This window comes from Setaria viridis, chromosome 5, assembly GCF_005286985.2.
Source record: "Setaria viridis chromosome 5, Setaria_viridis_v4.0, whole genome shotgun sequence".
Taxonomy (NCBI): Eukaryota; Viridiplantae; Streptophyta; class Magnoliopsida; order Poales; family Poaceae; genus Setaria; species Setaria viridis.
The window spans coordinates 416845-441236 of NC_048267.2; the positions used below are offsets into that span (position 1 = coordinate 416845).

The following is a 24392-nucleotide window of genomic DNA, read 5'->3' on the forward strand; positions in this document are numbered from 1 at the left end:
GAGGCGGCGCGGGGGCAGCCAGGTCGGGGAGGTGGGGGCTGGCGGCTCCCGGCGCCGCCATCAGGGGCCAGCGTGTCGGCGGCTGGGGAGGAGCCGGGGAGGAGGAGGGGCTTGCGGGGAGGAGAGGAGGAAGAAGATGGAAGGGAGGGGAATAAAGAAGAAGAGGATGATAGGTGGGCCCCGTGGCTGACAGGTGGGGCTACAACTAATGGTGTTAAAAGTACATCCATCCCAACCCTCTCAACCTCTTCAACCAAATAAAAGACTGGGTCCAACCCATCCCTCTCCATCCCTTTCATCCAAACACGAGCTGGATTCACTCTAACCCAACCCACGTCATCCCAAAACCAAACGCATGCTTAGTCAATTGCCAATGTAATAGAGGGTACATATGAATAGTGGCGAATGAAGGATTTTACATATGAGTGTTCGTAATATTCATATTTTGTTCATAAATGTATATATCATACTACTATATATTTAGCTGATGCTCAGTGATTACTTGTACCCATATAACCATATTAAAACATATAAACTATCATTTTTTATGTATAAAATCTTTTGTCCAGAAATATCTTTAAAAGTATAAGTCTTGTATAATTTCTACCTATTTTGTAAGGACTATATACCTATTATATTTGATTTGAATACCATCCTAGATTTTTTTAGCGAGGTAAAGATTTTTAGAGGTGTCAATAGGCATGCTATGTTTAGCCAGCGGTAAACCCTCCTCCATCTTGCTCTGACTCCACTACCACCGCCGAAGGGGTGGCATGACCCCATCCAAATATATGCTTTCCTTCTTTTCTAATAATCTAGACCAGTTAGCAACACATCATCTTCATTCAAGTAGAAAAACTTTCACTATTTAATTCGAAGGCAGGAGCGATTATGTCCATGGTGGTTCAAGCTGGGTGTGCCATTATTGCCTTTTTTTATTATGAAAAATTGTTTATCCAATTCATAATAAGATCATAGCTTGCGGAACACGTATGAAGAAGTGGTAAAGCTACCATGTCTATGTGCAAGGTTAGCACATCACCTTTATGCAGTCTACCAAACATGATTTAGGTAGAGCCTAGTTACATTGTCCAGTCTAACAAACAAGATCACATAAAATGATAAAAAGATGTTGCATCTTGCATTGTTAGCATGGTTCATTGGGCCCATCTCTATAATACGGGCTTGATCAACCCTATTTAGGCTACTAAATATGCTCGCAGTCTTCTCTCACTGGCACTTGCAATTCCATCTGACATATGCATGATCTAAAATGTTAGGAGGTGCAAGTAATTGCACTTGTTCTTCTCTTTTGTATGCTTTGATCAGTCATGATATTTTCTGCTTTGTTCTACATGATACAAACTACTCAAGTATCAGTAAGATATATGGTTGAGATAATACTTTTCTGCGCAGGTACGTGCAGTGTGCATAAATCTTGATTTTTTGCTTGAAGTATGTGAAAAATGCCAGTACAAGCAGCATGCCAAACCCTAGGCATAGCAAAAACAACTATTTTTTTTAATCAAAATCATAAAATTGATGTACGCACATGCACCTATATATGCAGTGATCGTTCAAAAGCAGTATATAAAGTATAGAGTCCATACATATTTACGGGGATAATATAATTTGTTTACAACCATCAACAACACATATTATCATGCATCACTCAATCAGATCATACATCACACAATCACACACGACAAATTAAACAGCAAACCGTGACGCAGTTAGTACGCATGCAGTAGTATAACGGTATCACACTCCAGCTAGTGCTGCTGGTTGATAACGGTAACCGGAATTGATACGGTAGTATGCCTTGCAGTTTTTGGGACCTCGGTGATCAATTCGTTCCCAACGGAGGCGGTGGAGGACATGTAGCGGATGTAATACCTTGGATCACTTGTGGATTCTTTAGTGGCTTCCACCCAGTCCACGAGGCTCGTCGTCTTGAAGTCGCCTCTAAGCTCAATCGCCTTCAGATTGGGAAGGTAGTTGATCCCGACGATGAGGTCCTCCCCATCACGTACCCTGCTTCTGCCTATGGCCCACACAATCTTCTCGAGCGCAGGAGCTGCGTCGGCGGCGAGGAAGGTGACGGTGGTGATGGGGCCACCCTCGAGGACGAGGATCTTGAGAGCTTTGAACTGGAGGACCCTGAAGACGAGTTCTTGCTCGGTGAATGCGCCGCCGCTGAGCTTGAGGCAACGCAGGCTTAGGACACTGGCAAGCCTCCTCATAGCATCTTCTCCGCTCAGCTCAGTGTTACGTAGAGTGACGTTGGCTAGCTTCTGGGCCTTGGTGATCCATGAAGGCAGGCCGCTGATCTTTCCCTTGATATCTAGGTTCTCGAGGATGAAGCTGGGCCTGGGGGCGGCGCCCACCATCTCTTGCGTGGTGGAGGAAGAGGAGGAAACCTCGTCGAGAGCCCAGCCCTGGGTGGTGACGCAAACTGACAGTGAGCGCAGGCATCCAGACAGCGCATGCAGCACTCGACCCAGATGTGCGGTACTGTCAGCATCGCCATGGACGACCACACCGAGCTTCCTCAACTGACGCAGCTTGGCAACTCCTCGCAGCTCGGTTCCGTCCTTGGAGACTTGGACGTGGGATAGTGTCTCCATGAACCTCATGGACCCGATCTTGCGAGGCATCCGCACGGTGATGAGCGACGCCTTCTCGCCCGGCGTGAGGTATCGGCCGGCGAGCAGGTGCTTTAGCTTTGGCAGGTTGATCTTCTTCGTGTCGCGAGGCCGTATGGTTGTTCCCCTGATGTCCAGGGTCTCCAGCAGCGTAAGCTTGTTGATATAACAGGCAGGCAGGTGGGAGACGTCTGTGTTCCGAAGGCTCAGATACTTGAGCCAGACCACATCGCCAAAGCTCTTGAGGTGGTCCTTCTTCAGGCCTCTGCAGCCTCCCAAATCCAGCACATTCAGCCGATATAGCTCAGGGAGTTTCTTGAGGAAATGCACCAGCGCGTCCATGGGATGATCCTCCTCCGGCGAAGCGCTGTCGCTGCAAAGGTTGCAGCGGCGAGCGATGTTCCTCCAACGATCCGCCGCTTGTCGTTGCTCTTGCTGCGGCGGTGGAAGACGTCGAACTATCTCTCGGATCCTGAGCTGGCGGTCGAGGTGAGCTGGCAACGAGACCTCGAAGTTCTCGCTTCCAGTGATGCTGAGAATGAACTCGCGGACTGGCTTCTCCATCACACAGCTCTTGACCGTGCCGGCATCGCTGAAGCGAGCAGGACGGATGAAGCCTCGAAATACAAGCTCACCGAAGCAGCACTCGCCTTCTTCTTCTGGAATCCTCCCTCCTCCTCCTCCTCCTCCTGGTTCTTTACCTACGAGGCCTTCGGCGACCCATCGCCTGACCATGCTTGTCCTGCTGATCTCCGACTCATGGAGGAAAGCAGTTAGATACTGCAGGCAACTCTTCTGGCTGATGGACAGCATGCTGTAGCAGAAGATCATCACTTCCTTCTTGGGCTCTTGGGTTCTTCCCTCTAATTTCTCCTTGAGCTTCTCCAGCTCTTGATTTGTCGCATAAGGGTAAGCATAAAGAGCACAGAGGAACATCTTCTTCGTGCATCTGAATGCTGCTCCATCGTCGCCGTCATCCTGAGAACATTTCTTCAGGATGCCATGCACCGTGGCAGCTTCAGATTGTACGAGAGGAGGAAGCCGACGGACGATCTCTCTGCTGAAAGATAGGTATCTCAGAACAGCAGATGGGAGAGCAGCAGGAAGCAGGCCGCCCACAGCAGTCGTCGCTCTGCGGAGAGACGAACGAAGCCAGGCCTGATGGTGGGCCCTCCACCATGCTTTGCTGCCGACGACGTCTTGTTCCAGTTCCAGATCCAGTGCGCGTACAAAGGCCTCCCTCTTCTCCTCTTGTTGGCCAGCAGCAGGCGTCATCGGCGCCAGCTTGAGGTCCGTACCAGCCGGGACGGTGACGCCGTAGCGCAACCGCCTCTCGCCGACATCGCGCACGCGGGCCTTGAGCTCAGTGATCTGCTTGCCGAGGTTGTGGAGCTCATAATACTTTTTGGGGTTGCGGAGGAAGCCCACCATGGTCCCCAGGCGTCCAAAACGAATAGCTTCGAACGGGACTATGTCGTGGACGTAGCGCTGGACGCAGTCCTCGGCGACGTAGGCGATCTCGCGCACCTGCTTCATCCATGCGCGGACCTGGTCGTCGTGCTGGCCCTCCGTCTTGGTCAGGTGCAGCAGGAACCCATTCATGCTGTCCATCTCATCCTTGATGAACTGCATGTCGCCGGGCACGCCGCCGATCAGCCGCGCCTCGTCCGTGATCGCCTTGGCCAGGACGCCCAGCAGCCCGTCAATGGCGCCTTGGGTTAGGGCGGCCATCGTCGATCTCTGATGAGCCTGCCTGATCTTTAACTAATGATCTTCAGCTCAGTTCATCTTCAATTATATTGTAGCTAGCTAGATGGATTGAGAGGGAGGTGCCATGCATGCTCTCTTTTGCATGCAAATTGAGGTGTGTTGTCATGGCCGTGAGAGGCAGCATTTATAGCTGTTGTTACACTACTGTTGCTGTATTGTATACACCACCCCACGCCAAAAAAGGAAGCAAAGGAGGAAAACCTAGCCGGAGGGCAAAGAGTCGAATATTATACCTTATCCTTTTCCAATTGGCAAGCAATAGCGAATTGAATCCTTTTGGTTGCCCCACACAATGATAACCTTTCAATCTTATTTCTTCATTTTTGTCTAATAACTCGATCTTAGTCCATATCCATCCAACTAGACAAGAACATGAATGAGTTGGAGGCCAATTGAGATTTAAAGAGACGCACGCTACCTAGCTCTAATTAAATACCATGGGTTTGGAGACCAATTTAGCAATGTTAATTATTATTTACACATATATATGGGCTAGCTTTGCAAGATTTTTCGATATGAATGGAAGAGTCAAGGTCAAGCATCGGACTAGGGTACCTATTTTAATACCACAGCAGGATGAAGCTTCTTTTGAGGGATGGTACGTGGAGCAGGAATTTACAGCAGGTGAGTGGACGTTCGAGGCGCTCTTTGGATGCGATTATCATGTACACCGCGTGGAAACATTTGGAAGGAGAGGAACCGGAGGCTGGAGCTCTCTTAGAGTCTTATGTTTAAGTTTGTTCTCATGTGTGTTTACTTTCTTATGTAATATCAAATTATATGTAAAGACTTGCTTGCTTCCTCCTTAGATGACGTAGCAGTACTCCTGCTCCTTAAAAAAAAAGAGACACATCGGCACGCATGCATACGTCAGAGCTAGAATCTAGTACTTGCTACCCTGTGCACGTCAATGAAAGCATATATATATATATATATATACACACACACACTAACTATAGCGGAAGCTCAAAGACTCGAATATTGTATCTTTTCTTCCCAAGGAGCAGGGAACTGGATTATTTCACCACCTTCTTTCTTTAATACAAAGACAGCTGTATTAGGTTGTAAAGCTACTACGGATCGAACAAGCAATCCCCTAGTATTCCTTATATGTCCGACCTAGAATCTAGCTAGTAGTTGCTACCACAATGCACGTCAGTATTTTATCTTTTCTTCCCACGTAGTATAAAGACAGCTCTATTAGGTTGTAAAGCTACTACAGAACAAGCAACCTCCTATTCCTTGCAACGGCCAACTCTCGTCTAGAATCAAGCGAACTGGAAGCTCTACTCATATATCGTCTATTTTGGTTCTATATGAAATCAAAAGGTGGTATAGTCATATAGATATATAGTGTCACTGCGGCCGGTCCATAGCATGAGGCCGGGAGTATTTCAAAATTTCTGACCACCCAACACTTTTTATCCCGATTGACTTTGGACTCGGGACTAAATGACCTTTAGTCCCGGGTTAAAAATGAACAACTGACGGGGGAGCTTTAGTCCCGGTTGTAACGGCTACTAGGCTCAAAAAATCTGACGGGATGTTTGTCCCGGTTAGTCTTTCCAACCAGGACAAAAGATTTAGTCCAGGTTGGAATTTTCAACCGGGACAAAAGTTCCTCGCCTATAAATTGCCCTTCTTCCTCCCCGAGCCCAAGCCACTCCACCCTGACCGAGAGCTTCTTTTTCCTTCTCCATAGCGAGCAAGCAACCTTAGGGAGGTGCTGCATGATTTTTTTCCTTCATTTCCATGGGGATTTCACTCATCCCCAGCGTTGTAAAGGTTAACTACTTCATCCTCCCTTCATTTATTGTTATTATGCTTTGTTTTATGCTTTAGAGATAGAGAAAAATGAGTTTTTTAGAACGAGGGAGAAATGGAGAGGATTTTTATTTATGCATGTTTTTTAGCTAGAATTTGATGGATAGCTTGCTTGTTATATATGATCCGTATTAGGTAAAGAACTTGATCAATATTAGGTATGAGAAAAATAGAGTAAATATATTTTTAATATTTAGTTATTGCAATAAAATTAAGGTAAATAAATTGTAGATGTAAGAAATAGAATTTGGTCATTGTTACAATTTTTCATGTCACTGTAATTTAACAATAATTATATTTCTTTGACCAATAATTTATTTATCTCATGTTTATTGTAAGGACTAAATATTATAAACATATTTAATCTATTTTCCCTACCTAATATTGATCAAGTTCTTTATCTAATACGAAACCCTATGTTCATTTTTCATGTAATACGATGCAGATGGACCGACAATGGATGTACCACCTCCACTCCTCCAATCCCAGAGAACAGTATCTGCTCATGGCATGAATATGTTTACACTATTCTCTGGTATTGGAGGAGTGAAGGTGGCTCTTCGTTCTCTGGTATTGGAGGAACATTCTAAAGAGCTGGTTCTTCCGCTCCTCCAATACCAGAGAACATAGTCTGCACATGTCATGGATGTACTTACACTATTCTTTGATACTGGAGGAGCAGAGGTGGCTCTCCATACACTTCGTAGAAATTAAGTCATGTGCAGAGATGGCTTGGAGGGCGAACATTCTACTATGTTGTGCCATTATTTTAGGATAATTGACTACGTGCAGTCCACTATGGAGCGTCTGTAATCTTTAGTGTATATGTATCTTTATTGTCTTGTTCCAGAATTCTAACATTTTTCTTCTTGTCGACCTAGTGAATGTTATGAATGATGATTAGTGTAATTTTCATGTGAATTTTTTTTATCTTTATGAATGTTGATTTATGTAAATTATCAATATTGATCAAGTTCTTTATCTAATACGAAGATCTGTGTCCATTTCTCACGTAATAATTTATTTATTTCATGTTTATTGCAAGAACTAAATATTATAAACATATTTACTCTATTTTTTCTATTACCTAATATTGATCAAGTTCTTTATAAGCACATGAAAAATTGCTTGGCATGCTCACGGCGGCGGAGCACCGCCTGGTGTTCGGCCCCGGGCTGCCCGTGCCGGCGTACGTTCGACCGCAAGGCCCGCACGTACCGCCTCACGGGGCAGTGGTCGCTCTTTCGTGTCGCGCCACGACATGCGCGCCGGCGACGCCGTCGAGGTCCGCGCCTGGACAAGCACGTCGAGAGCGGCCTCGGCATGGCGCGGCGCTGCTGCGGGCACCACGGCCCGCGGGGACGCCGGGAGCGACGGCCTCATGCGCATCGTCGCAAGCGCCCGCCCGCCGGAGCCTGACGTACAGGTGGTAGAAAAGCATTGCGCGGTGTCCAAATCAACAGGGAAGTGGTGTCGGTGAAGGTGTGAGATGATGATCATTACTTGGACACTGCATTGGTGATGGGTCGGCGACTGCATCTTCTTAATTCAGAGGGTTTTAACTGTACGTGAAGCTTTGATCATGCAGGTATATATACTTACTTATTAGTTGATGTAGATAGATGGATGGATGGAGTACGTTGATGATGGATGAACTCATAGGGTGTGTTTGGTTGCATGCATCATATGATGCCTGTATGGATCATTTTAGATGATGGGGTTCAACCATTTTTTACTTGTACCATATGATTCACTCTTACTAGTAGAATAATAAATTAAGTGGGATGGCTTCGTTATGGATGAGTTAGTACAATTCACCCAACCAAACAAAAGGATCATTATTATTTTGAACCATTTCATACCTGAACCAAATGATACAAACAATCAAACACACCGTAGTGATCGTAGCAGGGCCGACGAGGATCCGATGATGGATCCAAGTGAGAGGCTAGGCTGGTATAAGTGGTATGGAGTACTGAAAACGAGGGGTGTTGCCCTTTGTTTATCTAGAGACGATATCTTGCTAAGGTAATCATAGGAACAAAATGTGATTTCCATGGAAGTTGAAGTTGGAACAGTGTGGGTACTGCCAAAATTCCAGAAAGAGGAGTTAATTCCTTTCTTGCTGCATTGTCCATTTTGCTATCACGATCGAGTTAAATGAATATGGCTCGTGGGCTGCTTGCATATCTGCAGTGCCGGTGCATGTATGTAGATGGAGGATCATTTTCGTTTGTTTGTGCATATGGGTGAGTGATCGAGGGTAGCACATGAGAAATGCAAGGGTACGCACGTCTAGGAACAGGTGAAAGATGCAATACAACATTAGACATCTTCAGTGCTGTGCTACCGAGGAGTTCGATCCCATCATGCGGTAAAAAGCAACACCCATAAGTTCTATTCTATCTACATCAATTGCGACAATATATACATCTTGGAGACTTACATATATATAAATAGGAAATATGCAAAGAAAGAAGGTCCAAATATAATGAACATTATCATCCTTACAAAATATAAATATGTAAGGTTACAAAAACATTTTGCAGCCTTATAATACATAACATTATCTAAACTTACAAAAGAAACATTTTGATAAGCATACAAAATTCCTTCTCTCTATTAATTCATGGGGAACATAAATGAAAGCAAAACACTACTAGGATCACAAAACTGTATGGAGGACGCGGTCGCTTGGGACGCAACATCCGTCTTCCAAATGGGGAGGCGGTGCATCGGGGGCAGGGGGGCTCGGCGTCCGTTCCATTGGAGCCAGCTCCTTCAATGCCTCCTGCCAATTGACACTGCCCATTACCATGTTCAGCAGATCGCGCACACATCGTGCTCGTATCACGCGCTTCACGTTGGCTAGCTGCTTTTCCACCAGCAATGTCCGCATGGACTATTCCAAGTCCATATCCCTTTTTGTCGAACACGGGGGCCGCATTTAGCCTACTCCTACAATGATAACCCATGTCCTGGAAGCAACACTTCACTAAGAAAAACTTCTCCGACCTGTTCCCCGGAACCAACTGATGATCTTTCCCTTTGCACGTTGGAGCCACAACAAACGCCGAGAACAGGGTAAGGGAATCACATGAATCTACTGGTGCCAGGATGACATACAGCGCTCTCTCGTCCAACCTGCTCTTCCCTGAAACGTACCGGACTTGCGCTCTCAACAAGTTTGACACTCAGGATGCTGAACTTCTTTCCTAATAAGCTAACAGTTTTGGCTGTCCTTCTAGTCTTATCACTGAAGCAAACAGTGAGCTTGCTGTTTGCATTGATCAGAAAAGAAGAGGTAAGGAGAAATGTTTCATGACGATTGTTTGCAATGACACATCCAGCACAATGGTAGTCTTCGTAGTTCTTATCAGCATTGGTCTCTAAAACCGTGACCATGCTGTTGGACGTTGCTCCGTGGATGTTGCCGCTGCTGCCTTCCATTAGAGAAGGTACTACAAATGTAAACGGAGCAGCAAAACAAAGTTGTATCTTAGTTTCAGATCAAAGCTAGTCGCCGTGTTTTGTTCATTCTCACGGTTGGATGATGAGGACGGTATGTAGCCATGGCAAGTCTTGGATTGTACTTCATCAGTACCAAATGCCCCAATCAAAACCAATCGAGCATGGTAGAGATATAAGAACGAGTTTGAGACGGTTGCGACAGAACTATGTTCTGATCTAATTATTTTTGAGTTTATACCAGAGTGATGCAGATTTATTCCTTTTTCTTTGATTGCTATACTTAAGTAATATGTGTACTACTGTAGGGTGAGTGCTAACAAGTTAGCCTTATTATATTATGCTTATCAGTATCTCTTACACAGCCTCTTTAATGAGTAGGCCAAGTGTCTGTCGTCTTGCATGAAAGAACATTTTGTTGATGAAGCATGCCTGTCTAAAAAACATATATAGTTCCTAATGTGTTGGATCCAGTAACATTAGTTTGGCCTTGTTACTGGATCTGATCTTGTTTTTCCCAATGTGTTGGACAGGATCCTTGCTGAAGTTGACGATTCTGGTTACACAAACTGGTATTCATTCTGATTCATCTCATTGCAGGCATTGCTTGGTTGCTCCAACCTGCTTGGAACTTATAAAGGCTTAAATGCTTTGTTGTTGCTGTACAGACGATGATGAGGACAGGTGGCCAGTACCCAAGCCAATTTAGTATCATCCCTAGAATAATGATAGAGTTTGTGATTAGTGCTGACATATCAATGTTCTTGGACCTGGAGCAGTCTGTTGAATTGCTCAAGTCTTGTCACAAATTTAGTTTTGAACTTTGTTGAATCATGTGTGCTCAATCCAGTCATTATCTAATAATTAAAATTAGCCTTATTACATCATATCCATCAGTATCTCTTATAGCTTCTTTAATGAGTATGCCAAGTGCCTGTCATATTGCATAGAAGTACGTTTTGTGGAGAGGATATGTGTGTGTTTAACCTGTTTGTCGTCCAATGACGTGGCTAGATTACCAGTATGATGAGCACTTGACAATATTATCATATCAACACGTGACTGCTTGCTTACAAGGGCAACACGGCCAGCAGCCAAGCCATGAGCCCCGGAAATTGTTCTACAGATTCGAGGCCATGATAGTATGGTACATAATGCTCGCACAAAGACCGGAGCAATTTAGCAAAAGCCACATCCAGCGCGCGCGCACTAGAATGATACTATAAATCGATTGTACCATAATTTAAACTAGAAGTTACCATAATTATTTAGCATCAAGATGCTTTTTTTAAAAATTATGGTACAATCGATTTATAGTAAATTACGACGTACAAGAATGGACATCAATTCTAATAAGTTAACTACATTGTTGTCAGAAGCCATTCAAGTTACGATTTATAGTAAATTACGACATACAAGAATGGACATATCAATTCTGTAGAGTATAGCTGACCATAGAATAAACCATTCTATGACCGGCAGTTAGAATAAGCTATTCTATGACCGGCAGTAGAGCAAACTCTATAAGGTCCAAAATGCACTTGTTGTTGTTGTAGTGTATCATTAGATTGATGAACATGGTGCCGAGAGAAAGAATCACTCTTGGCACTCACTCCGCTACATGATCCATCCCTACATTATACTCACTTCCAGTGGGCAAGCAGGTCCCAGGTTCTAGAAATCAATTATCATGAGACTGAGCTATCTACAAAAGCTTTCCTGCAGCTAGGCAACCCCTGTTTCTACTACTTACTGGCAGAGACTCCTCATATCTCTATCATCTCCACCTTAGGAACTACTGCTACCTCTACCTGCAGTAGCCTTCTTCCATGCTTTTCACAATGCTGCAGGTTTGTTCTTCAACTTCTCAACAATGAACTTCCTCGTGTCGGCACCCTTCACATTGAATTCCATCAGAAGATCTTCATACAGCGTCTTCAAGCTTGTGTTGAATGTGATTGCGCGTCTGGACAGAGGGTTTGCTGCATTGACTGCTGGTCCTTGCTTTGGTGCATTGCTGCTGCTACTGCTGGCTGCTCCCGCCTCACTGCTTTTGCAGTCAGACTCTTCCTCCGGCACTACTGAGCCAACGTCATGACCCTCCATGTAGTGCTTGCATGCTGCGAGAATGGTGTGCCCATGCACCCGGAAGTGGCCGGCAACAAGGTCTGCAAAGTGCTGCAAGGAGCCACAAGCCAAGCATGGATCAGTTCCGTTACAATACAAATCAGCAAAAATCAGATTTCACTCCTTTGTCACACCAGTATTATTATTAACACATTACCTCTGGAGGCCTCCGAAGTGAGTACAACATCGTCCTGCATGAGTGCAGAAAGGTAGTGTCGTTATACTCCAAAGATTTCCTCTGTCCATGTGGAGTGTTGGCTGAGGCCTCATATCCTGGCTCGTTGTAATATGGGTTCTCATTCAAAATGAGAGCTTGAATGGAGACAAGAACCTGTAGCAAGGTTGATTGAGCAGGATTCCACTTCTCACAACCATTACCAGTCCAGGTACCCAGCAGGCTAAGGCATACTTTTCCACAGTTATATAAGTTTGGATTAATCCGAAGTCCTCCAGAGTGGTAATGTACCAACTGTAAACGCCCATCAGAGAAACATTTCAATAAAATTTGAAATGGTTATATGAAAATAATGAAAGAAACATGCCAAAGATTTGATGCATACCGGAGGGCCAGAAGGATAAGAAGAGGGAATGTGAACATCGAAGAAGAAAAGCCCATCATGGTAGGGCGTTCCCTTAGGTCCAATAATCGCAGCCCTAAGAAGGTCAATTCTATCCTCGGCAACCCGGACATAAATAGATGCTGCACAAAAGAAAATCATCAGAATTTATACCTCCAAGATAAGAAAAATACACTGAAGCAATCTTCACTGATTAACTAGAGAGCGATAGCTTGTCTAAAACTTTCATGAGTCGTGAACAAAGCCTAGTAATGATGAGTTCCAAAATCATGGGAATAGCTTCTAAAGACAGATAATGTGCAAAATTTTGAGTCACAAAGATGAGGAAACCACAAAGGCAATGACCATATGACACCCCAGTTAAGTGCTTCATAATGATATAAGACACAACGATCCATCACAAGGAAGGCTTTACAGTTTACATAGATGCTAAGTAGAGGAAATAGACCTAAATAACAGCACGACATGCATGCCTGATGGCTCTATACAAAATTGAAAAGTTAAATATCTGGCAAAAATGGATTGAGGAGTGTTAACTTTGCTAAAAGATAACTCTAGAAATATTTTATTTGCCCTTAAACATATGTTTCAATTTCAATTCATCCCCAGGCAGTCCTATGAAAATAACTATAAACAAGCACATGAAGGACACTGGCACATCCGACATTACAATGCACCTAGTAACTAAAGGTATTGCAGTTTCACCCTGGCTAAGAATACCAGTATCATGCAGCTTAGGAAGGATTGTTTTGTCTCCTTATTGAGTGTAGTAGACATGGTCCCTAACAGACAGATCTTATTGAAATAATGTAACAATCTTATATCAAACTTATTGCTTCTCCAAACTAATCGACTTTTTGGTAACCTGAACGGTAACTGATCGCTAGACCTGGGCTGGGGAAGCAATAATGGACACTGGCTACACATGAAGAAAGCATTTTCAATGTTGATGGTGTCCCAAATGCAATGTAACTGGTTTAAACTTGAAAAAGGGGCCACACTAAGCATTAAGTAAAAGAACGTAGCCTATTTTGCTCATATCTAACCTGGTAGATCCTTCTCCAGAAGTTTCCAGTCATGTTGAACTCTCTTGGACCAAGCTCTGGCTGGCTGAAATAATGATCACATGCAAGAATAGGTAAGTGCCCAAGAGAAGCATAAATCAAGAGCAACTATTAGTTGAGCATGCCACCTCTCCCTGAGAACATTTAGCAAAGTGATGGTCAGAGAAATTTTGAACAGTGTCGAACTGCTTGAACTGCTTATATTTATTTGCATTCTCATCTTCAGTATTTGATTTAGATGGCTCCTTGGCTTCTTCCTTGGCTGCAATTTTCTGCAGCCACGGTACAGTAGCCTCCACACCTGGAGGCAGATCTAAATCATCAAATTTATCAGCGAGATGCTGATTAAAGTCAGCTTCATCAAAGTCATAGTCATCTTCATCATAGCCATCAACATCATCATCACAGTCATCCTCCATATAGTAATCTTCTTCTTCTTCGATTTCTCCAGAGTCAAGATCCTGAGGTTCTGGTTCGGAAATTTGTAAAGAAGTACTTGTGCTGGATGAACCCTGTAAAACAGTGTAGGCTAGTCAATAACTATAGCAGGTAGTAGTAAAGAAAAAGCATGAAAAGGACATGTGAAGTCATTTCTGCCACAATCTGGGATGCTATATATATTTAGTTATCAATTGTGCGAACTGATTGCCAACGACTAGTAACATTAAAATCTGAATAAGAATGCTTCCAGCCCTAAAATGCATCTTTTATCATAAAGGCCAAAACGACCACTGTGAGTCCACTATTGTTATTCACACTGCATTGGACAGAAAGTCTGTAAAAATCCTCTGCAGCTGAAATAGAGTAACAGCAGCGAAGGAATAATTTTGACTGATACGCTGCAAGGTTCAGAGACACAGGAAACTGCCAGTGCATCGCCAATGGAGCCAATTCTGAGTGGCATTGCACCAATCAGCCCAGGATAGGGTCGAGAATGGCAGAGCACACCCCAGTTGTTCCATGGCCCCCAAACAATTGAGCCGAGGAAGCACCGAAGGCACCGTGAATCAGCGCCCCCAAAACCCAAACCCTAGTGGCTGGTTGGCGGGTTGGGCGCAGAAAACCCCAATCCGGACCCCCGAACGGAACCCTAAACGAGAACCCCCGTTCCACCAAATCCGGCGTGGGTAAGAACCTCGCGAGCGAGAATTTCATCAATCAACTCGGAAGGGAGGGGGGAAAGCTACGCGATTGGGCGGGCAAGGAAACGAGGCGGGAGGTTCACCTGGCATCGCTGGCGCTTCTGCTGCTGCGCGGCGCCCCATGCGGCGGCGTCGGCCGTGCGGCACGACGAGGAGCTCCCCTGCTGCAGGCCGAGGTACCTGCAGGAGCCGAGGCGATCATCATAATAATAATGAAAAGGAAATCGCCCCAAAAAAAAAATAAAGAGAAGTTTCCCCCCACTCCGCGAGGAAGAGAGATCGATCGCGGCGGCGAGGAGGCGACGTACTCTGCGTCCATGGCGGCGGCGGGCGACGAGCCGCTGCGCGATCGCCGGCGACCGATCGAAAGATGGAGCGGAACGGAAGGGAAGGGGAAGGGGATTGGAGGCCGAATCGATCGATTTATGCAGGCTGCGTCCTAGTCCCGCTCGGCTACGCGCTGGTGGAGACGCGCCGCGGCCTATGACGTGTGGGTCGACTCGGAGGGGAATATCCTCCCGGGCCCACCCGTCAGAGGCTGCGAGCGTGACGCAGGCGGATACGGGGACGGCGACCTGGTTCCCTGCTCCCCCCTGGCGGAGGGGTGGTTAGATTGTAGTAGAAGGCAAAAGGTTGGGACCCTCGGGCCCATCTGTCAGTGGCACGGGATCTCCCCCGGATCTTGTGTGCCAAGGTGCGGTGAGGCTGACAGGAGTGGTCAACAGGATCTTAGCTAGTTTCAGTTAGCTAGTTTCCCGTTCGTTTGAGCTTCTCCTTTTGAACTTTTGCTAGGAAAAGCTGGCTTTTTAGTTGCTTGCTATTGATTTTTATAATAAATTTTATATTCTCAGCATACCAAAAGTTAGTAAAAGCTCTTCTTAACCAGCTTTGTAGCTTTTAGCTCATTTTATCAGAAGCTAGTTTTTCAGCTTTTTAAAAGCCAACTCAACAATTAGCTTGTTTGTTTAAGCTTTCCAGCTTCTAGCGGCCAGAGATCGGAAAACTGACCTCAGAAGCTGAGGCCCCGTTTTCTTCCACTGACTTATTTTTAGCACCCGTCACATCGAATATTTAGATACTAATTAGGAGTATTAAACGTAGACTATTTACAAAACCCATTACATAAGACGAATCTAAACGGCGAGACGAATCTATTAAACCTAATTAGTCCATGATTTGACAATGTGTTGCTACAGTAAACATTTGCTAATGATGGATTAATTAGGCTTAATAGATTCGTCTCGCCGTTTAGATTCCACTTATGTAATTGGTTTTGTAAATAGTCTACGTTTAATACTCCTAATTAGTATCTAAACATTCGATGTGACACGTGCTAAGGGCCCGTTTGGTTCCCTTTGCTTATTTTTAAGCAAGTGTCACATCAATGTTTAGATACTAATTAGGAGTATTAAACGTAGACTATTTACAAAACTCATTACATAAGTGGAGGCTAAACAGCGAGACGGATCTATTAAGCCTAATTAATCTATCATTAGCAAATGTTTACTGTAGCAACACATTGTCAAATCATGGACTAATTAGGCTTAATAGATTCGTCTCGCCATTTAGCCTCCACTTATGTAATCGGTTTTGTAAATAGTCTACGTTTAATACTCCTAATTAGTATCTAAACATTCGATGTGACGGGTGCTTAAATTTAAGCAAGTGAATCAAACCAGGCCTAAAAATAAGACACAGGAAGAAAACACCCCCCGAAACAAACGGGTCGGCACTAACTCTCGAACCATGGGGATGAAGGGCAAGTTGAGCGGCAGCAGCAGCAGCCTGGCACCGGTGGAGCGCCAGCAGCCTCGGCTTGGAAGCAGTGCATGACATGGGGAGCAGTGGCAGGTAACCAGCTCGCGTGTGGGCAGCTGCCAGCTGCGGCTGCAAGGAAAACTGGATGGCAACAGGGAGGAGTAGGCGCACCAAAGCAGCATGGGGTTTCGATTTCTTGTGACTGGAGCCGTGATCCACCATTATTGGAAATGGAGGAGAGACGAGAGAGAGACACATCTTGGAGAGGAAGACGAAGCTGCTCCCATTTTTGTTTTTTCAATTCTGTCATAAGGGACCCACGACCGATGCTCATTGCTGACGCGGTGGCCTTTCCAACCCGATGCCAATTTCTACCTCTTGAAAAACAATGTCACTGTTGTGATGGGAGGGGTAAAATGGTCTTTATAAGTTGGACTTAACTGCCGTATGGATGCAAGTGTCACAAAAAGGCATAAAAGATGATCCTGGTGTCAGGGAGGTAAAATTGTCTAGCGTCATGCACGGAACAAGAATTTGTTTTTACATGGAATTCTCTCTACTACGTATCTTTTAGGATGACCGAGAAGTAAAATTCTATGACACCAATTTTAGCATACCAAAAAATCAAAATCAAACAAGTCTGTTTCATAATAGACCTGTCATTGGATATGCCTACCCTCTCACCAAATACACACATTTCAAATAGAGAGGGTATGGATAGAAAATTATTTATCCATTAGAAATGGTAAGGGTAGGGTATCGGAAGGGTACAATCTATTGGATATGGTTAGGATTGGGGAGGTTAAGGAGTGGATAATAATTATTTGAAATTGGGTGTGAACAAGAGTGAGTTTGCCCATATCCTTTTCAGTGGTAGGCCTACTCGTAGATCGGAAGAGAATAGAAAGGCCAAAAGAATCATAATCTGCTTTCAGACTCTGCCATCTAAAGCGCCAATTGCTAGTATGGAATATAGTTTCAAGGTCCTTCGGAGAAGTTTTATTTTCTTTTGTTCCTGTTTGAAAGCCTGATTTTTTTTGACGATTGATATAGCAGAAAAAATATAAGACAACGACCATGAGAGGCCATAGACAGGAACTAAACTAAACTCTCCCAGTTGAATTGGGACATCAACGCGGGACCAATCAACTTGAAAACGTCAAAACCGACCGGTTGGATTGGGACATCAACACGGCCGCATCACTCCACTCGACAATGACAGCCGAACCAAAGCCTAATCGTGGCATCCACCAACTTTTCACTCTGAAGTAGTCGTTGAACACCTCCAGATGTGACCCCGCATTAACAAGAACCAAGAGAAACGGATCGTACCGCACCGAAAAGGCCACCACCATGCAGGACCCTATGCCGTAGTGCCGCTGCAACATCACACTCCACCCGACAGAGTGATACCACTAGATTCGGACCTCTCGCAGGCTACCTCGCAGTCGCCACCACGATAACACAAACGCACGGGAGCCTCGCCATATCCGCCGTTGGACTCCACCTCGCTCTCGTCGCCTTGAAGATACACCGCATGTAGGGGCCTCGCCATGCCCGCTACAATACTTCATGTCCTAGATCCGTTTCTTTTGTTGCCATCAGAATGGTGAGCAATGTTGCTCCGCTTCCCAAGGTGTCCATCAAATATCAAGCCGCTGCCGTAGGTCGACTTCGCCTCATTGCTCCACCCACGTGCATAACCATCGTCGGCGTTAGGAAGCCAAAGTAGTTGATTGCGTTGTCTTTCGCCACAGTCCACTGCAAGCCTAGTCGTTCCACAATACCGTTGCTGCAAGCGCCGTCCTTCGACGCAGTCCCACACCGCACTGACAGTTGCCGAGCAACACCAGCCGCCGCGGTCCACTGCAAGCAGCCAACCTGACAACAATATGACAACCCCTTGCCACCACCAAACCTGCGATCGCCTCTACATGAGCTCAGCAAAACCCCGTCTAGCTTGCCGTCCTGCACCATGCCATCTTGCCACCACTGATTGGAGCCTGCCATGATCAACATGTCACCAGCAATGCCACAGACCGAGTTGGTGGTCTCTAGAGACGACACCTCCATGGAGGGGACGACGCCAGTGCCACCGCCGTCGCTCGTCCAGAATCTGGACAGGGTTTTCACCCAGAGAACCCCATGCAATAGGGATGGGGCTCCAAGATGACGTCCCTAACGGGGAGAACGATGCCCTAGGGCACCATCGCCATTGCCACCAGTAAGATCGCCGGCAAAGACTTTCGCCCGGAGCATCCCACTCCTAGTCATTGCACGTATTCAGGTCGGCACTCCTGGGACGACCACCATGGAAGTCTCCCACCCCTAGTCATTGCATGTACAAAGGAATGCTCGAAGCAAACAAGGACGGGCATGGGCGCAGGTTGGTTGCTCCCAAATAGATTGATGTACTAATGGGAGAGAGGAGGTTGCCATGGGTCGATGAGTTGTGAAAATATCAGAAAACCATATGGAAGGAGATCTGATATGTCCTCGAACAAAATTCTGAACAACACTGGTAGGAGCTTTCCTTCAAACACATAGAGGGGTGCTGGGCCCTGCTCATTGGCCCGACCAATCTCTGCTGCTAGGGCCTCGAACAAGTATCTGTTGAATTCAGGGTTCTTGGAGTTATTGCACACTTGATTGAGAATACCAGCCAGAAGAGCAGTTGTGTCACGAATAGTTTGGCCTGCTATAGTAGCAATCCCAAGCACCTGTGCCATGCACTTCATCAGGTATGGGTTGTCATAAGTTTCAGCAGGTTCGAAATGACCTCAGCAGCAAACAGATCAATACTATTAGCATCATAACGTTGAGAACTGGCCACTTGGTTGACCCCTGGTGCTTGGACCGTATCCTTCATCATCAACTGCTTATCAGTAAAGACCGCAGCATAGGATCGAACAACATGGGATTCGTGTGCGAGGAACTTTCACCGTCTTTTGAAGCAGGATCTGTGCATTTTGTTTGGGTATTTGATCATTGAACTCCTTTAAGAACCACAAGGCGGTTGATTTCAGAATTTTATGGGACTGACAACTGGTGTAGTCAAGCATAAGCTCAATGTCACAAAGAAAATCGACATTTGTGCCAAGATCACCAACAACAGCAATAACATCGTAAATTGCAGCAATTGCTTCCTTCTAGTGGTTTGTCTTGTCATTTTTATATTCCATCATCATCTTACCATAACATGTCTTCGCCCATGCACACACCCTCTGATTGTAATTCACCTTAAGGCTCTCCAATAGCTGGCATGCAGCTCATCTTGGTGCATTAGCAACAGCCCATTCTGAAACAGCTTTTCATCTTCGTCCCGTAACAGCAGGTTGGACATGATGACACCATCACATATCCGATCCATTTTACTCCCTACAGACGCATGGTGCGCACTCTTGGGGTAGTCAAGAACCTTAATGCTGCCACCGCGAGCTGTTCACAGGATGGCGAGGCTCTTTGCGCCCTGAGAAGGCCCACCACAGCCTCAACGGACTCTTCCAGCTTCTCCAGCTTCAAGTATCCCTTAACCAACGCCTCATGCTTTTCCATATAAAGCTTCGGAGAAATCGGAGGCGGCGATGGTGGCCAGGGCTTCGGAGATCTCGACCTGGACGGTGGGCGGGGCGGCGAGGAGGTGGTCCAGGATCGCCTCCTTGATGATGCGACATTCCATCTTGGGGGAGGTGGTCGCCGTTGGCAGAGGGGACGGCGACTGTGGCGGCGGCGGACGAGGAGGATGCGAGGAAGAAGAGACCCAACGCGTAGTCTGGGTGCCTGAATTGGTTCCCAGAAAATAGCAGTAACAATTGGCCATATTTTGCTACTTAAACATTCAGGGTGTCAGTTGCATATAATTCTACAGCTAAGGAGAGGTGATAGCTGATACACATCAATAGTAAATATCTTTCTCCAAGCGAGAAGAAACACTCAAGATGTAAAACTAAATAAACCGAGGGCGCTCACACACTAAAGATAGTTTGGTATCCAGCATCTCAGGAATATTGTTATCTTCATAGTCATGAATAATCTTAGCAAGCTCAACATCTCTGCCAGGATCAAAATAAATAAAGTCTGACACCAGCAAGCCTTTCAAAACATCCTTATATGCCCTCACAGCGGAGCGGTATAAATTGATGGAGCCATTAAAATCACGGGAATGACCAGAGGGTGGATGCAAAATCTTGTTTCCTTCGTCCTCACAAAAGGAGCAACGACCTGTTTTCAAAGCCAAAAATAGGAAGACGTCAGAAATTGGGGATTCTAGTGCCAAAAAGATTCATATGGAGAAAAAGAATCAGCAACTACAGAACCAGTAGCTAGCTCTCCTTCTCTCTTCAGAATATTTAGGTTATTTCATCTAACAAGGAGTTTCCTCACTGTTACGCCATGGCAGTTATGGTTCCTAGGCCTGGGTAAAAACACACTGCAGCAAACTAACCGCGCCACACTAAAATTTGCAGTTGTTTCGGTGGTCCGTGTTCAGTGTGGTGGTGAACTTGCTGGCTGCTTGCATTGGTGTTAAGTGTGGTGATAGGTCCCAGAAACCAAAGCACTGAAATCACCAAACATAATTCGCAGGCAGCCCCTCCTGGCCAACAGCCTATTCCCCTCGTGCAGTTTCAAGAGCACAGAACTAATCCGACAGGGCGTCGCTATCCTATCCCCACTCCCCAGTCCAACCAGACATGAGCATGGGCTAGTGCCGTGATGAGTGCATATGCTTCCACGGATGCAGGCGGCCATGGTGAGTGCATGAGCCTCCATGGACGTGGGCAGCCATACTGAGCGGCGAGCGGGCGGCCGCTACCAGTGTGCTAGCCTGACGTGGGTGTTAGGGCTACTGTGGCCAGCTCACAGGTTCAGAGAGCGGGAATGCAAGGCAGCCAAAGGCGTGCGCACAGGCCTCTGTGCTGACCTTGTGTCTTCCTTGTAGCCTAAGGCATGCGCACAAGCCTTCATGATGAGCTTGTGTCTTCTTCAGTTCCCTCTCTAAACTTCTTCATCTGCGTCTTTTATTCATTTTATTCTCAATATTTTTTTAACGTGAATTTTATTCTCAATATTCCTTAGCATCTGCTGCTTGTTCAGTGGAAAACCAAACACCTCACCAAAATAAACCGAATCCGAAGTGTGAGGTTCCTGTGTTTCTGGCGACAACTTCGGTGAACAGATTCCGTAAACTGAAATATTTGTCCACTTAAAAACCCAAACCTAAGAAACCAAAATAACCATGCCCAGGGCTAACGCTTCCTAATCCATGCGATCATTACCCAAGTGGGTGTTCACCATGCTCTTTCTTTTCCCATAGTAATGCGCGCCATGTTAAGAAAACCGTTACTGCAATAAGGTTGATTAGTTGTAGGAACAAGGGCTCACCAATGCATGCACTGTAATCATATATAGGGCAGCAGCTAGATGGCTTCGATTGAACATCTTCACGAGAAGGTGACACCCAGAATTCAGCGAAGAAGAGTGTGTGCTCATGGGATGATCCAATAGCATCATTTATAGTCGCCAAAAAGTTGGCATGATAGAAATTTGGGTGAAATGGAGAACTGGATGCTGTCACTCCACAGATAATGTCAAGCTGGTAACTTGGTTCCTGCAGTAAGCATGAATATTCTTAAATATTTCAGCAGCCTGGTGGAAGTAGGGAACTTAATTCATACATAAGGTCAAGTCGAGTGTCAACATGGATGACTAGCAATAACCACTCAGTGTTCAAATAGAGAATGTAACACATCAATTATGACAGGGAAGCACAATTATATGTTGTAAAAACATCAACATAGGCTCGGAAATGACATATAACTTGCTGGTGGCCTATAGTGTAATCATACATCGGAGCAGAAAACCAGTACATCGGAAATAACTGACAGTGTTTGGTTCGAGGGATCATCCAATTCTAGACCCATCACCACCCCATTCCTCAAATTAAAAAAGGACACCATATACTAACAGATATCATAAAGCACTAGCACTAAAAGGTAACCAATGATCACAAAGGTATAGCCAGTTAGCTAGTAATACTAAACCAGCAGAAAGCACTACTCGACAAACGTACTAAGCAATCACAAAGCACAAAGGCACAATGCCAATATAGACATGAAGTCGGAGCAAAAGAGAGGTAATGTTTTTGGTTGTTATGTACCCAAGGATGCTGATTGCAGTATTTGCGTAGCACTTTATTCAGCTCGGTGTGAACAAAGTCCAGCTTCCTTATGAACGCCAACCTCTTTCCAGAAATCCGCGCTGACACAAATGGAGAAACGAGAGAGGAATCCTCCTCCTTTAGCACTGACACAGGCCATACACTGTACACTTCATTGCTGAGGACTCTGATTAGCTGGTCCCAATGAGCAGCTGAGATCAAGGAGTGAAGGTGGTCGATCTTCTCTAGCGACAGGGACATGAGGAATGATCCAAACGCAGTGTGCTGGGGGTGTTTGGCAATCTCGGCCACAGCAGCAAAAGAGACATTGCGTGCTATCTTTATGATGGGACGACCAAGATATGATGATCTAGTTAAGTCACAGTCCAAAGAGCTAAGGAACTCCAAAGCACGGTGTTTCGACCCGAAGGTGCCCTGCACCATGGTCACAAGTCCATCGAGGGAACGGGACTCCAAGCGGGCCATGGGTCTGGTGTCGAGGATGCCTTGAGGTAAATCAACTTCAACACCCTGTGCAAATGGGAAGGCCACATCGTACCAGAATGAGTTGAGGATAATGTTGGACACGGGGTCCATGAGGCCGTAGCAATGTCCAGCGACAAGGAGAGCACGGAGGAGGCTGGGCTTGCTGGGCAGTGTGGCAAGTGCCTTGATGTACAAGGCGTGGATGGTGTCGAGCAGGCACATCTTCACGGATATTATGTGCTCGCATGGGGGGACATTATAGTTCACCTCTGTTGCCATGGCAGAAGCTGCGAGTGCTGATGCCTCGAGACATCTGGATAGCTTGGTCTCCATGTCCTCACAGCAGAATACCAAGTCGGAGATGTAGTTTTGCTGCTGAGTCTGGAAGTAATCGCGGGTTGTCACGATAGAGGTTTGAGCGACAAGGTCCTCCCCGAGGGAGGTTGAGATCACAAGCACGCCATCGTCGCCGCGGCGGGTACAAGTGCGGCCATTTGGACGGCACCAGAAATCTATGTTGGCTGGCTGCGGAGTTGGCGGCCATTGGTGTGCCAGAAGGTCCCTGATTTCCAAGACGTCGTCCGTGGTGAGCTGCTCCTTTCCACCTTGCTGATTTCCAAGCTTGAACAGGACAGGGGCGAGCGTGTCACGGGGGTACTCCGCCGTCATGAGCCCCGCCAGGACGTCGGGCGCCGGGTGCTGCGCTTTGAGCGCGGCAAACCTGAGGGCTGCCTTGAGTTTGCCGCCGTCTGGGAGCAAAGGTCGCCGTTGATTCGAGGATCCTTGCGCGAATCTGTCGTGGTGGACGAGCTTGACGGCGAGGGTGAGGTCTTGGGATGCCAGGTAGAGGTAGCGCTTGGCCTGGTCAGTGCTGAGGTAGCGGAAGTAGGCATTCATGAAGGCGGCGATGCCGTCGATGGATCGCCAGACGACATCCCGCCACCCCTCGTACACGCGGACCCTCCCATGTGGGGGCGGGTGCTCCCCTTGTTGGTCGTGGAGCAGCAGGCCGACGGCGTTGAGGATGATGTTGGTGACGGGGTCTGCGAGGCCGAAGCAGAGGCCGCCCGCGTAGATGGCCGTCCAGCTCCGGCATCTCCTTGAGGGGCAGCCGGCGCGCCGCCTCATCGTAGAACTCGTCGATCCGCGCGCGGCTGTTCTTGAACCACTTTTTGAGCGCGCCTTCGTCGAGGGTAGACCGCCTCTCCTTGTCGCCGTGGTGGAAACAGGAGAAGCTCCCCATCCCCGGGGCGGATCGGGAGGATTCGACGGCGATGAGGGCGAAATTGCAGGGGGCTGCCATATTGGGGATCGCCGGAACTCGCTCTTGATTTCGGGGGATTTTCCTATCTATCTATCTATCCAGTAGGTTC

The 24392-nt window shown here is 46.3% G+C and overlaps 2 protein-coding genes and 1 non-coding gene across 3 annotated transcripts; all 3 read right to left on the minus strand.

The window, feature by feature from the left end:
• Positions 1–1587: 1587 nt before the first annotated feature.
• Positions 1588–4523, minus strand: LOC117854945 (disease resistance protein Pik-2). Its single transcript, XM_034737208.2, has one exon. The coding sequence runs from the start codon at positions 4374–4376 to the stop codon at positions 1773–1775; it is 2604 nt and encodes an 867-aa protein (XP_034593099.1). The 5' UTR covers positions 4377–4523; the 3' UTR covers positions 1588–1772.
• Positions 4524–11231: 6708 nt separating this feature from the next.
• On the minus strand, positions 11232–15075 carry LOC117858949 (putative ubiquitin-conjugating enzyme E2 38). Its single transcript, XM_034742108.2, has 7 exons — positions 14927–15075; positions 14702–14798; positions 13605–13988; positions 13459–13522; positions 12395–12534; positions 11992–12303; positions 11232–11885 (listed from the first exon to the last, which is right to left on the minus strand). Exons 1-7 carry the CDS (start codon positions 14935–14937, stop codon positions 11544–11546), a joined length of 1350 nt encoding a protein of 449 aa, XP_034597999.1. The 5' UTR covers positions 14938–15075; the 3' UTR covers positions 11232–11543.
• Positions 15076–20175: 5100 nt separating this feature from the next.
• On the minus strand, positions 20176–24360 carry LOC117855915 (uncharacterized). The gene is made up of 3 exons (XR_011898340.1): positions 22534–24360; positions 21759–21984; positions 20176–20597 (listed from the first exon to the last, which is right to left on the minus strand). It is a non-coding gene; the product is annotated as an uncharacterized protein (transcript).
• Positions 24361–24392: the final 32 nt, after the last annotated feature.

Bases quoted from the DNA above. Each gene is read 5' to 3' on its own strand.
- LOC117858949 (XM_034742108.2), bottom strand. The intron at 12,535-13,458 runs GTTAGATATGAG...TCTTTTGTGCAG, and splicing joins TCTGGAGAAGGATCTACCAG to CATCTATTTATGTCCGGGTT. The intron at 11,886-11,991 runs GTAATGTGTTAA...GGCTCCTTGCAG, and splicing joins CACTTCGGAGGCCTCCAGAG to CACTTTGCAGACCTTGTTGC.
- LOC117854945 (XM_034737208.2), bottom strand. From the start codon at position 4,376: ATGGCCGCCCTAACCCAAGGCGCCATTGACGGGCTGCTGGGCGTCCTG.